Source organism: Simochromis diagramma, unplaced genomic scaffold (genome assembly GCF_900408965.1).
Source record: "Simochromis diagramma unplaced genomic scaffold, fSimDia1.1 OVJJ01000031.1, whole genome shotgun sequence".
In the NCBI taxonomy this organism is placed as follows: Eukaryota; Metazoa; Chordata; class Actinopteri; order Cichliformes; family Cichlidae; genus Simochromis; species Simochromis diagramma.
The window spans coordinates 261,436-275,405 of NW_024386983.1; the positions used below are offsets into that span (position 1 = coordinate 261,436).

The 13,970-nt window shown below is 47.5% G+C and overlaps 1 protein-coding gene across 1 annotated transcript in view; it reads right to left on the reverse strand.

Annotated features, from left to right (window-relative positions):
* Nucleotides 1–12,316, reverse strand: part of LOC120738447 (collagen alpha-3(IV) chain-like) — a 12,636-nt gene extending 320 nt beyond the window's left edge. Inside the window, exons 1-13 of the mRNA XM_040039690.1 lie at nt 11,976–12,316; nt 8,062–8,118; nt 5,508–5,597; nt 5,027–5,071; nt 4,528–4,572; nt 4,289–4,351; nt 3,260–3,313; nt 3,148–3,174; nt 2,969–3,043; nt 1,556–1,618; nt 1,437–1,472; nt 1,186–1,233; nt 975–1,049 (exon numbers count right to left, since the gene is read on the reverse strand). Coding sequence (XP_039895624.1) covers nt 975–1,049; nt 1,186–1,233; nt 1,437–1,472; nt 1,556–1,618; nt 2,969–3,043; nt 3,148–3,174; nt 3,260–3,313; nt 4,289–4,351; nt 4,528–4,572; nt 5,027–5,071; nt 5,508–5,597; nt 8,062–8,118; nt 11,976–12,062 — 765 coding nt within the window. The 5' untranslated portion in view covers nt 12,063–12,316. The remainder of the gene's footprint in view (nt 1–974; nt 1,050–1,185; nt 1,234–1,436; nt 1,473–1,555; nt 1,619–2,968; nt 3,044–3,147; nt 3,175–3,259; nt 3,314–4,288; nt 4,352–4,527; nt 4,573–5,026; nt 5,072–5,507; nt 5,598–8,061; nt 8,119–11,975) is intronic.
* Nucleotides 12,317–13,970: the final 1,654 nt, after the last annotated feature.

Here is a 13,970-nt window from a genome sequence, read left to right on the forward strand (position 1 = left end):
ACCGACTGACAGACCCACAGACCGACTGACAGACCCACAGAGCGATAGACAGACCCACAGACCGACTGACAGACCCACAGACCGACTGACAGACCCACAGAGCGACTGACAGACCCACAGAGAGACAGATAGACCCACAGAGCAACTGACAGACCACAGAGAGACAGACAGACCCACAGAGAGACAGACAGACCCACAGAGCGACAGACAGACCCACAGAGAGACAGACAGACCCACAGAGCGAGACAGACCCACAGAGAGACAGACAGACAGACCAGAGCGACTGACCCACAGAGCTGACAGACCCACAGAGAGACTGACAGACCAGAGAGACAGACAGACAGACCAACAGAGCGACTGACAGACCAACAGAGCGACTGACAGACCAACAGAGAGACAGACAGACAGACCCACAGAGCGACTGACAGACCCACAGAGAGACTGACAGACCCACAGAGAGACTGACAGACCAACAGAGAGACAGACAGACAGACAGACCCACAGAGTGACTGACAGACCCACAGAGCGACTGACAGACCCACAGAGCGACTGACAGACCCACAGAGAGACAGACAGACCCACAGAGCGACTGACAGACCCACAGAGCGACTGACAGACCCACAGAGCGACTGACAGACCAACAGAGAGACAGACAGACAGACCCACAGAGCGACTGACAGACCCACAGAGCGACTAACAGACCCACAGAGCGACTGACAGACCCACAGAGAGACAGACAGACCCACAGAGCGACTGACAGACCCACAGAGAGACAGACAGACCCACAGACAGACAGACAGACCCACAGAGCGACTGACAGACCCACAGACAGACAGACAGACCCACAGAGCGACTGACAGACCCACAGACAGACAGACAGACCCACAGAGCGACTGACAGACCCACAGAGAGACAGACAGACCCACAGAGCGACTGACAGACCCACAGAGAGACAGACAGAGCGACTGACAGACCTTCAGCTCTTTGGGTCCCTCGGCATACAGTTTGATTCCTTTTGGCCCAGGAACTCCTGGAGGTCCCCGGTCACCCTAAAACCAAACACAGCTGATGGTGGTGAAGGTGAAAGGGATGGTGATGAAGATGATTGGCGTTTCACAGGTTAGACACAGTATAAAATCAGAGCATGTCGTAGTTTGTAAATACAGACCATACTCCCATCCCCACCTTCTGTCCTTGTGGACCTGGGATCACTGGACTGGGACCTTCCTGACCCTGAACCAAAAACAGAGACAGAAGTTACTTCATGGTTTCCGTGTTAACGTATGACTGGTGCTGTCACATGAACCACCACAGCAGCTTCTCCCAAAAAACAAAAACGAAACCAAAAGCGAATCCTGACGTCAAGCCAAGTGTGTAAGAATCGTTTTTCTGAATCAGAAACTGCTCCTAGTTCAGTTTACTGTTACCCCACTAACCTTTTCTCCTCTCAACCCTGGAAGACCTGGAATTCCCTGGAAAAAAAAACATGAGATGTCAGCTCACTGAACTACTGAGCGCAATTAATGTTTGAATAAGGTGGATGTTCAAAGCATACAGGAAATCCATTGAATCCTGGTGATCCTGTCACGCCGGGTTCACCTGGATCCCCACTGAGCCCCTGGAACACACAAACAGTTCCACAGCCAGTCAGAGCAAACTTTATACCAGCTAATCTGAAGATAATGCTCATGATAGAAAGCATCTTAAGATTGAACAGAATTTGGTCCAGCCGGCTGGATTCAGTCTGCGAACCAACTGATTAGACTGTTCAAAATGATCAACCAAAGCAGGGATCGGCAGCCCTGGCACGCGTGCCCAGGATTGCCGAAGGGTTAACTGATGGCATGACCACAGCTGGACTGGCCATCAGGCATACCGGGCATTTGCTCGGTGGGTCGACGGTGATTTTTCGTTTTTATGGGCCGATGACTTTTTTTATTTTTTATTCTTTGGTAACGGTATAAACAGTGAGAGGTGGTGGATTGTCCAGATGCAGGTCGATGTGTAACAATAACTCAGTTGTTTGGTGGTGGCTGTAGCGGAGCTTCCACAGAGGCAACAGGTGGATGAGGGAAGGGGAGGCAGGAGGAGGAGAGACCCGAGGCAGCCGCCGGTCCGAGTATCAGGTGAACTGAACTTCAGGTAAGAAGTTATGACCTGCAGTCTATCTGGGTCAGATATAAACCAAGTTTAGGTGGAGTTTATTTTTGTTGTGCTGACTTTTTACAGTCAGTTACAATAACTCGTACTGCGTGAGCTAGCATGATGGAGTTTCTATACAGCTGGGTGGTGCTATGATGTTACTGATAGTGAACTTTATTTACTTCATAAGGTTAGTTAGTAGAGTTTCCAACCGTCCCGTAAAAAACGGAATTGTCTCGTATTCAGAGAAAATATTACTCGTTTCGTGTTGAGCTGAGAAGGAACAGTTTGTCCTGAACTTCAGCTACAATGAAACAAAGACAGAGCTGGAGTTATTCTGTGTCTTTACGCTGCAGCTGCCTCTTCCTTCAGGCAGCCTCTGAATGCTGGACACTCGGAGACCAGAGATCACATTAACATGTGTGTCTCTGTATTAACAAACATGCCATATTGGCCCAGTTTATTTCTCTTATCATTGTTGTGATGAGACCATAAACAGCATTTGCATTTTCTGTTGTTCAGTTCATTTGCTGTTATGGATAAAAAGTCTTTTTTGTTTCATAATATCTGATAACTATTCGCTGACAGCTGCCAACATCTGTGAACAAATATGATTCTATAAAGTGTGTAACGTTAATATAGAGCGTTATTAAATTTATTGCTAATGCATCATATGGCACACTGACGTCTGAGGAAATTTTAGATGCACTCGTCATCAGAAAGGTTGCCGACCCCTGCTATAAAGGGTTTGGTGGAGACATTCATTTGGAAAACGATGAACTTCACTTGATTTTATTCTTTATTTCATAAAAATCAAATATCTGACTGTGGCGCCTTTTGGTCCCGGTGGTCCTCGTGCTCCTTTTATATCCTGAGTCTCGGGGAACACTCTCGTCTCTCCCTGAAACAGTCAGAGGAACCTTTGTCAAAAGAAACCATCACAGATCAAATCAGCCATCTTCAAATCCATCTTCTTCATTACAGCATTCAGGTGTCAATGCTCACCTTCATGCCCCGAGGACCATCACGCCCCTGAAACACGTGAACACTCACAGCTTTAGCTTCACACACTCAGTTAGCTTAGCCTGTTTTTAACTGTGTATAGACAGTGACTCACCCGCCTGCCTGCAGGTCCAGGAAGTCCAGGATGCCCTGGAAAACCAGCATCCCCCTGAAAGACATGAGTCACATTTGTGTGTGTGGGTACGATCAGATGATTCATTTTTGATAGAACACTCTCCAAGACTGCCTTTGATGCTGATCACAGCCTGGAAAGCTTTGGAAAACCTGAAAGTCCTTGATATGTGTTGTTCAAAAATGATCGTGACTCTACACAAGTATATCTCCCTGCCCAGTGTTACTGGCGTAACTAGCTTTTTAAACAGCTTGTCAAAAAAGATGAAAAAGTTCAATTTAATTGTTGGCAAGTTCCTGTAAAAGTTTCAGAATAACAGCCTTGTACGTACTGGGTAAGCCAGCTTCTGTGTTTATAATAAGCCACCACAGGATTAATCATGGTCACCGCGGCTTCTTTTCTGCAGCTTTAACCTGCATGTGTGGATGGCGGGCTGATTTCTGGAAGCGTTTCTGAGCGCGTGCACTAATTTCCAGCGCACAATCGTGTCTGCAGTTAATGCCGTGCTGCGTGAAGGCCTGACGATCACGCACATCCAACACTGATTCTCAGCCTCAGAATCTTTTAACGTTTTGTTGACGAGATATTTAACATCTGCATCATTGTTTTCATTGACATTCAAACATTGTGAAATAGTTTGCAGATCTAGTTTTTTGCAGGTTGATGCACCTCTGCATCTGCAAAACGTTCTTCTTTTGCCTGTTGTCCCTCCAGCTGTTTCATTTTAGTATCAGCGGCTGTGACAGACTTTTATTGCCTTTTTCAGACAAATTCAAAATGCTAAATTCTCTTAGTTTTGCTCTGCTGTGAATAAAATGTGCATCTGTAACATTTGCAAATCACAGTTTTTTTACAGTTTTCCACAGCTGGTCTATAACTAGCTGCAGGGATGAGAGTGTGAGGCTCAGGCGGTTATACATCGGCGAGCACAGGAAGAGAGGAATATAAAACTCCGGAGATGAGAGAAAAAAAGATTATTCGATCTGCCTTCTGCCAAGCCACGATTTCTACCTTCGTCCCGTTGCATCCTGGGATTCCTGGTTGACCGAGCGGTCCTTCGTGTCCGTGCAGTCCCTGAGAAATAAATGCATCCAGAAATGTATTAAATGTTACGTTAAACTTTATTATCATTATGTATCATTACATATTCTTCATGTTATTTCCATACGTACTAGGATCTAATAGGTATGGAGCCTACAGTCTACTGTGCTGTATGTTTAATGTGTTCTGTGTGTGGTGAGCGTCCGTACCGGCAGTCCCGGAGGTCCTGGGAAACCTGGTTCTCCCGGCAAACCCTGATGGTTTGAGAAGTTCAGAACAACATCAGCAGGACATTTTTCGGTAAATGTGTCTGAAATGATGCTAAAATCAGGGAAAGTTTAGGCTTAAAAAAATCAAAATGACCTCCCCCACTACTAGCTGCCAGCTGGCTTCACCTGAACCTCTGGGCCGTGTTTGTGCTGTTGGAACCTATTGGAGCATTTTTAATGACATCGTGTGACCAATAACCTCGGCCGCTGTGAGGTTACTGTAGCAACAGACCGTCTACGAAAGGGCTGAGCGAGAGCTTAGGTGAAGCTTGAGCATTTATCTGGATGGTAGTGAGCTCTGATTAGCATTAGCATCTGTGCCAGCTTGTCTTATCTGATAACTGAGCTTTCATCCAGATACGGTCCCATCTATGACTCTGACGTGGAAGCAGCCAAAACAGGAAAGGTTCAGTGGGATAAACAGTAAAGGCCGTCATACCCGGGAACCCTTCAGACCCGGACTTCCTGCAGGTCCCAGTTCACCCTAAGCAAAAGAAGAAGAAAACATTAAATGATCTCCATTCAACTCTGGGTTCACAGTGAGAAAGCTGTGACATGGTCAACGATCAAGAATCAGAGCAGCATCAGGACCTGACACGTCATGTGACTGAGCTGTCATGTGACTGAGCTGTCATGTGACTGCTCCAAACAGAAAGTAGTAGACTCACTCTCACCTCCTCCTCAGTTTTACACTAAAACACAGCGTCTATTTTCACGAGTGTGAAACTGACCACGTTTCAAACTAAATCTAAACCTACAACATCAAAAATATTCCCAGACAAACTTGGATGTTTAATGACGGGATTTCCATTTAAAAAGAAACTTTGTAATAAAATGTAATATAATAAAAACAAGTATAAAGAGGACTGTGCAGGGACTCGATATGACAATAAGAAGAAGAAAGAGGAGATGTCTGTTACCTTTTCTCCTAGTTTGCCCTGATCGCCCTCTTTTCCAGGATAGCCAACGTTTCCAGGAAGACCAGTTTCCCCGGGGAAACCTTTTTCACCCTGTTGACAGAATCAGAGAGTTCGGGTAAGTCAGCTCACCTGCTGTCCACAGAGAGGCAGCAGAGAGCAGCAGAGTCGATCCTGGTTGTGGCCTCCGGGCACTCAGGTGCCGGGAATAACAAAGGGACATTTCACGCTCAGCAGAGAGGAACCGGCCTTTCTTTCTTTCTCCTCGTGAACACGCCCCGCGATCACAGAGCTCACACCTGGGTGGTCTCAGGTGCGTGAGACACAAAGGACCGCAGAGTTCCCTGCAGCTCGGCTCCGACCTGCACGCTCTTGTGAGCCGCAGCTCGGAGACTTGACGCCATTTAAAGCAGCAAAAACTGAAAAGTTTGTTTCAGGCGAAATCACAAAATCATGAAAATCAACCCGATCTGAGCTGGAACTGGTAAACCGATCACATCAGCAGCCCTTCATCACCTGGCACATCCATCAGCTCCGCTCTATTTTCCTCCATAATAAAAACCGCCGCACAATACACAATCAGAGGGAGGGGCTACTGCAAGATATTCATCAGTGATTGGCCGACGCCTCCTCTGTGAATCTGACATCGGCGCTCCATGATGGGGAACGTCCCGGTTTCCAAAATGCATCCGGAGGAGAGAGGAGGCCGCAGGAGGATGCACAAGTGTGTCCTATCTGCAGGTCGTTCTAACATGGACACTGAAAAGGGGGCGTGGCACGCAGCTGGAATATAAAAACCACAGAGCGAGCTGCACTCATTGGCCGGTAACAACAGACAAAACTTCACCAAAGATGAAAAATGAAGCCACTTCAGAGCTGCAAGAACCAGCAGGGATGTAGATCTAAGACCCGTCAGACTGGTCAGCATCAGTTTCATAAAATGATTGAATATGACAGGTGTGTGCTCAGGTGTGGATTTATTCTAAGTGTGGCCACTTTAGATCAAACTTTATATCTATATGCAGTATATAAAGTTTATATCTAAACCGCGCAGTCATCACCGCTGCTTCCTGAGCTGCTCTGCAGGTCCTGCAGCAGCTGCAGCGTGTTTGTGGCTGAAAGGCTGCTCCAGGATCAGCTGACTGCGGTCTTTTCTGTACCTCGTAAAACTCTGCGGATACTTGTGCACTTTGTTTTGCATCCCTTCTGTCATCTTCCAGATCTTCTGGTGTCGCTGCTCAGAGCGCTCATTCTTCTTAGAGTTTCTCTGACTGGATTCTTTTAGGTTTTCAGCCTAATGACAGTTAAACAGTTTGGACTTGAGTTCGAGTTAATCTGCCACGAGACCATGAGAGTAGGGATGGGTACCGGTATCCGGTGCCATGATGGCACCGGTTCTGACATAAACGGTAGTAACCAGACCGAAAACAGCGCACATTTCGGTGCTTTTTTTTCCTGAGCTGTGACACACTTTGGATTCTAGCCAATCATTTTACGTTTCCGAGGATAGTAGGCGGGTCCAGGTACGTACGTTCTTTTAGAGCAGAGCTACAGATTAAAAATGTCCAAGGCGAAGCGGTCAAAGTCTGGCTGTACTTCACAGCAAAATATGCAAAATCAGCAGCAACAAGTGCTTTAAGCTGATACTGTGATACTGTCAAAGGAGGTAACACCTCAAATCTGATGAAACACCTGGCGACGCATAGCGTTTTTTTTAAAAGCCGAGAAATGCGCCGTATTTGATAGCTTGCTGCGAGACCTCACACCGAGCGCATCTACTGCGGGTGTGGTGCCTGTTATCTGACCCGGAGTTAGCAACATCCCCCAAGAACCCGAAGAGGAGAGTCCTGGCCCCTAGCCCTGCCAGTGTAGCAGGAATGATGAGGATGATGATGCAGCAGCAGCCGTTCTTCTCTGCGTGAGTAGCTTAATGTTGTTCGTGTGTGATTTACGTTGAGTAGGCTAACCACGTTATTACATTAATGCACGTAAGGTGAACTAGCAAACACCATCATAGCTACATGCGGCTGTCTTCTTGTTTGATGGCAGATACTCCCTTCACCCTGGCCAAAAAGGCTAAAATGACCAAAGAAAAAGTGGGAAACAGTTAAACATGAGAGGTTTTTGGACAAAGTTTGTGTTTTTTCCATTGTTTAAGCACTGCTTCCAGCCAAGAGTGATGCCATATATGCCCCATAGCTGCAGAAAAGGCTAACATTGTTATCTTTTTACAAAAAAACAGCTGAACATGAGAGGTTTTTGGACAAAGTGTGTGTTCTCCATTCTTTAAGCACCGTTTAAGCACCGGCACCGTTTCAAAAGTACCGGTTTGGTACCAGTATTGGATAAAACCTAAACGATACCCATCCCTACATGAGAGCAGAGCCCTCAGCTGGACACCTGCTGGTCACATGTTACCCGTGAGCCTCAGTGTAAAAACAGCTAAACCTCCTTAATGCACTTCAGTAACACCTTCATTTAAATTGCATGTGGCAGAAACACAAGAGACTGATTCTGGTCCTGGTTCTGTGTCAGTGTGTTCAGGTGGAGACCTCACCTTCTGACCTTTGACCCCATCGCAGTGACACAAAGCCTTCCCGCTGCAGTGGCACACCTGCACAGAGATGAGAGGAGTAGTTAACGATGTTTGAAGGCCTGATCTCTGTTTCCTACCCTGAGAATCTGCCGGCCTGCGGTTTTTCTTTCACAGTCACTGTTAGGCAAAGTTAGTCGACTCCATAATGCAGAGCCAGCGTACTTACAGGGTAAGAAAGGGGAAACATCAGAAATTACTCAGTACTTTAAACTGCTTACAGTGTAACCATCTCTTCTTTCAGTTACACTTCTAATACTACATAAAATGTTGCCACAGCCTCGTGTGTCTTCTTGTTACCAGCTTGTATTCAGTGAGTATTTATAGGTAATAATCTAATAACAGGGTAAACAGCTGTGTTATAAAGTGCAGCTGTGACTGTTCTTCAGGACGTCGTCACACCCGCAGCCAAACCCATCACCTGTGACGTCACCGTCTTGATTTGTCTGCAGTGATTCCTGAGTGACTCACACACTCAGGAACATCTCCATCATGTGTCCTGCAGCTCGGCATCGTTTAGTCTGGCCCGACCTTAAACTCGGGTTGAAGCCTTTGTCTTTCTGCTGAGCATGTCCCGCCTGATTCTTTATCAGTCAGACATATTTCTGTGGGGTTAAACCCAAACACCTTCATGTAACCTGCAGGTGTAACTGTGGTCTTCCTGTGATAACCCGAACTAGCAGACAGCAGGGGGGAGCTCCGATATCATCTTATCTTTCATTCCTGTCTCACATCTACAAGACTGCCTCCATACGAGATGCCTCGACACGTTCTGGAGCAGGGGATGGTGGGTAATGTCCTGTAGCGCTGCGATCAGACGCAGAGCTGCAGACTAAGTGTCTGAAAATATATCAGATTATTTCCATTTTGAGTCAGGTGAACCCGAACCACCTGCACGGTCTTATCACGGCAGACCGACAGACGTTCACAGGTAATCTGACTGATTTCTTTTTGTGCGCTTCAGGAAGATTTTCCTCCGTGATTTTATCGTGGCAGCAATATCGAGGTCACGTGGCCCCGTGTCGGTGCTTTGTATGTCTGACGCACGTGTCTGAAACAAAATAAAGAAGCACTTTGAGAAACGTGTCGGCTAACTCTAACACGACCCGCTTCCTGCAACAGTCCGAGGAAGTTCTCAGGTCACAGACAGTTTCTCTCTGTTCCCTCACAGCAACGGCTTTTAAAGGTTTTGTACCTGTGGGAAACCAAAATATCAGGGCACACCTGATCATGTGACACTGTGTGACTGACAGCCTTTTTGCAGCATCGGGAGCTGCGGTCCTGCTGCTGCTCGCTCACATCCAGCGTGATATTGAAGTAGGCCAACATGGATGTTTGGCTTCCAATCAAATAATGTTACTCGTGTTAGCATTAGCTAGCTGAGGGTTGTTGAGCATTTCTGATCCAGCTGAAGCATCGGCGTAACTTTGTGCTGAACATTGGGGGGGGGGGGTCGAGATCTCTGTCTAAATAAATAAATCTGGGTAAATTCCCAGATGATTAAACATGCAACTGTTTTGCTGGTAATAACTGAAACAAGTACAGAAAATAAAACAGCCTATTTATGCAAGATAATTCATTATTCTATTGGGGGGGGGCTATATTGGTTGGGTCTGATCATCGGGGGGTCATAACCCCCCTAACCTCCCTGGAAATTATGCCCCTGAGCTGAAGCCAACAGGCTGGTAGGTGTGCCAGAGCATTATCTGTCTGCGGTGGTCCATGTGGACTGGCGGCTGGTCACGGCTCCACGATCCAGGTCTTTGCTGCACTACATGGATACAAGTCCAGGACGTTACAGGAGCTGCTCAACCAGCCGAGCTCATGAAGCTCCCAGCAGACAGCTTATGAGCTGATGTTGATGCCAGAGGAGGTTTGCAGCGCCGCACTTACTGAATCAGGAGAGCGCCGCCGATGTTCACGGCACTGTGCACCTCAGCCCTCGGGCGCAGTAACACCACCCCATCGTGCTTCATCGAATATTTTGGAGGAAACTTGTAGCAACAGTTCAGAGCAGCAACAGCACCGCGCTCAGAATCTCAGTGTGGTTGAAGGCGACTGCACAGAGGGAGCGCCACAGAGTCACATGGTGCTCTGGGCTCAGCACGCCACTGTGTGCGTGTGTGAGTGTGTGTGTGAGTGTGTGTGTGTGTGAGTGTGAGTGTGTGTCTGTGTGAGTGTGTGTGTGTGTCTGTGTGAGTGTGTGTGAGTGTGAGTGTGTGTGTGTGTGTGAGTGCGTGTGTGAGTGTGTGTGTGTGTGTGTGTGTGTGTGTGAGTGTGAGTGTGTGTGTGTGTGTGAGTGTGTGTGTGAGTGTGTGTGTGTCTGTGTGAGTGTGAGTGTGTGTGTGTGAGTGTGTGTGTGAGTGTGTGTGTGTGTGTGTGTGTGTCTGTGTGAGTGTGTGTGTGAGTGTGTGTGTGCGTGTGTCTGTGTGTGTGTCTGTGTGAGTGTGTGCGTGTGTCTGTGTGAGTGTGTGTGTGTGTGTGTGTGTGTGTGTGTGTGTGTGTGTGTGTGTGAGTGTGTGCGTGTGTCTGTGTGAGTGTGTGTGTCTGTGTGTGAGTGTGTGCGTGTGTCTGTGTGAGTGTGTGTGTGTGTGTGTGTGTGTGTGTGTGTGTGTGTGTGTGTGTGTGTGTGTGAGTGTGAGTGTGTGTGTGTGTGTGTGTGTGTGTGAGTGTGTGTGTGAGTGTGAGTGTGTGTGAGTGTGTGTGTCTGTGTGAGTGTGTCTGTGAGTGTGAGTGTGCATGTGAGTGTGTGTGTCTGTGCGTGTGTGAGTGTCTGTGTGAGTGTGAGTGTGAGTGCGTGTGTCAGTGTGAGTGTGAGTGTGTGAGTGTGTGTGCGTGTGTGCGTGTCTGTGTGAGTGTGAGTGTGTGTGCGTGTGTCAGTGTGAGTGTGTGTGTGTGTGTGTGTGTGAGTGTGTGTGTGTGTGTGTGTGCGTGTGTGTGTGTGTGTGTGTGTGTGTCTGTGTGAGTGTGTGTCTGTGTGTGTGTGTGAGTGTGTGTGTCCTAACCCAACAGACAGAATCCCGTCTGTCCGTCTGTCTGACTGCACACAGACAGACGGCTTTTATTTCCTGTCTGACATTCTTTGTAGATTCTTTGATATCCGCAGTAAATAGAAAAAGGAAGCTTCTGCAGCTCGACCTCCTGCAGGGTTGCTGTTAGTACCTGAGCAGGTGAGCGACAGAGAGTCTGGTCATTTTAATAACTCTCATTGATCATCATCAGTAAACTGATTGATAATTAATGTCACTAATAAGTCTGTAAACCACATACTGTTCCATAACTCACCTGGTTAGATTGTATTAAAGCTTAAAGTTTGCATTATTAGGGGCGTGGCCTCTTTGACTGACAGGTGGATGGTGACACAGGTGTCTGCAGCTGCTGGGCTTTACCCGAACTGGACCTCTGGACCATTTTAATGACCAATAAGCGGCTGCTGTGAGGTTACTATAGTAACAGACCGTCCAGGAAGGCTGAGCGAAAGCTTTGGTGAAGTTTGATTTTACTTGGATGTTACTGAGCTGTGATTAGCAGGTATCTGTGCAGGTGTGATATACCTGTGCAGTGTGTGAGCGCAGACTGACGCTCAGGTTAAATACTCAGTGTGTGTGAACTAAAGGTGGCCTTCAGGGTTGATCACGTGATTTGATTTTTAAATAAATAAATTAATCCACCTGGTTATATAACAAATATATAATATCAACACCAATAATATTAATAACAATAATAACCATCATCATCATCATAATAGTACGGTTTTTTGTTATTAAATACTTTGGAAAAACTCTGACGTCACCCACACCTGTCTCTGATCGCGTGACGTCTGTCGGCAGAGTACTGAGCAGCAGGTGAGCCTGGTCACCTGGGTGAAGGTCACTCACCTTCTCCCCGTGCACGGCCGCACTCAGGCAGCTCCAGAGGACCAGCAGCGGGAGGATCCTGCGCCTCCGGGCGGCCAGAGGCTCCATGCAGGCGGGCGGGCAGCTGCCTCCAGCCGCGACGGCTCGGCTCGGCTCGGCTCGGCTCGGGTCCCGGATTGTGCTCAGGTCCGCTTCACTCCAGAAGAGGGTCCTCGCACCTGCCGGAGCCCTGACACAGCAGCTGCTCTCGGATGGAAGCTCAGCCCGACGACACAGGAGCCACACAGTCACACTCAGCACGAGACTTCCGCCGTGACCTTCAAAATAAAACCTTGGCCCTGAAGGAAATCTGGTCACAGCTCCATCCTTTTATTAAGAAATCTTCGTGGTGGTTGAGTTTGTTCCTGGTGGGAAAACATTTGTAATTTTAAAGTTTCTGCTCTCAGACAAAAATCACGCGTTTTATTAATATGAGAGAAAAGAAAAGCATAAAAACTGTATTTCAGGGTTTCTCTCAGATGAAAGGTCAAAAACAAGAAAGGAGGTGGCGGTTAAAGAGCACGTTCACACAGGATCAGCTGATGACAGTGAATAAACAGGTGATGCTGAAAGGAAGGAGACCTGTGATGGTGGAGGAGCAGGTCTAGCTGATGCAGAGGCAGCATCCTCTCAGCTTTGAGGACAACGCGCCTGGAAGACTGGAGACCTGAAACAAGTGCTTCACAAACCCATAAAAGCCTCAGGTGTGAGGAGGGGGGAGGAGCTGCGAGTGCAGCACCTGAGGGTGAAGCTGAGGAGCTGCAGGCACTCCTGCACGAGCTGTGCACGAGAAAGCTCACGTGAATAATAAATGAGCCAAACTGGCGCGAATTTCAGGATTAAGACAGATTTGATTTCATCAAAGTGAAGCAGAAAGCTCAGGTGTGTCAGCAGGCTGTTAGCGTGCAGCTGTCTACACACCTGGACGGAGCAGCACCGCACGCAGGCGCAGGATGCCGGAAGTGCTGTTGTTGCTGTGCGCTGCAGCTTGACCTGTCTGCTGTGTGTGCGCTCCTGCGAAGTTGTGCTCAGGTTTGCAGCGACATGAAAAGCGCGTGAAGCTCCGGACAGTGACAGCTTCAGGTAGGAAAACTCACGTGACCGTTTGGTTGGGTATCGGGCTGCCGATCGATCACCGTCAGCTGATTATGGTTAGTCAGCTGTTAATTAGCCGCCTATTAGAGTCTGAATGTCTGAGCACGTCATCCAGGTAAATAACGTTAATGAGGAGAAGTACTCGAGTACTTTTACTCTGTGGTGATTTATACTTGAAGTTCGGTGAGGATACTTCCTTACATCTGCACGCAGCAAACCGCAGTGCACTATGAGCATTAAAGTCCACGTGCTTCTGCGTTAATTGTTAATTAGCGGATTTGGCGCAGATGCCGATTCATGTGCTTTAAAACGTGTAGCTGTGAAGGGATCGATGGGGCTGATCCAGATCGTTTACTTCAAGCAGATTTCGCCCCGGCTGTGGCAGGTCCACCTTCCCTGGGTGGTGGTTCTGGGCTCAGCCTGAGGGACCCGGTCTGGAGAATCAGAACTGGACTTTCCCTAAACATGCTGTTCCTTTCACAAGATCAATTTATCAGACTGTAAATACCATAAAGACAATCCATCAAATATTAAAACACATTTCTGTTTTACAGTATGTGCAAAAACAGGACTTGTGTATAGACTGTATGTAAAAGATGGCAGCGGAACACTACGTCCACATGTACAGGACATTTTTGTAAACAGATTTTCTGTTTTTGTTTTGTTTTTTAAATCCCAAACTTGAAAAACAAAGTGAAACGCTGTCAAGAACATGCCAAAGCAACAGGTGGTGATATAATCCTAACTGCGTAGAAATGTTGGCCAATCAGAAGTCTAGAAGCCTGGGAGGGAAAGCGTAAACAAAGATGGCGCATAGAAGCAGTTGTTGTAAACAGAGGGACAGTAACTGAGGTTATCAGCAGCAGTGTTTTGTCTGTATCA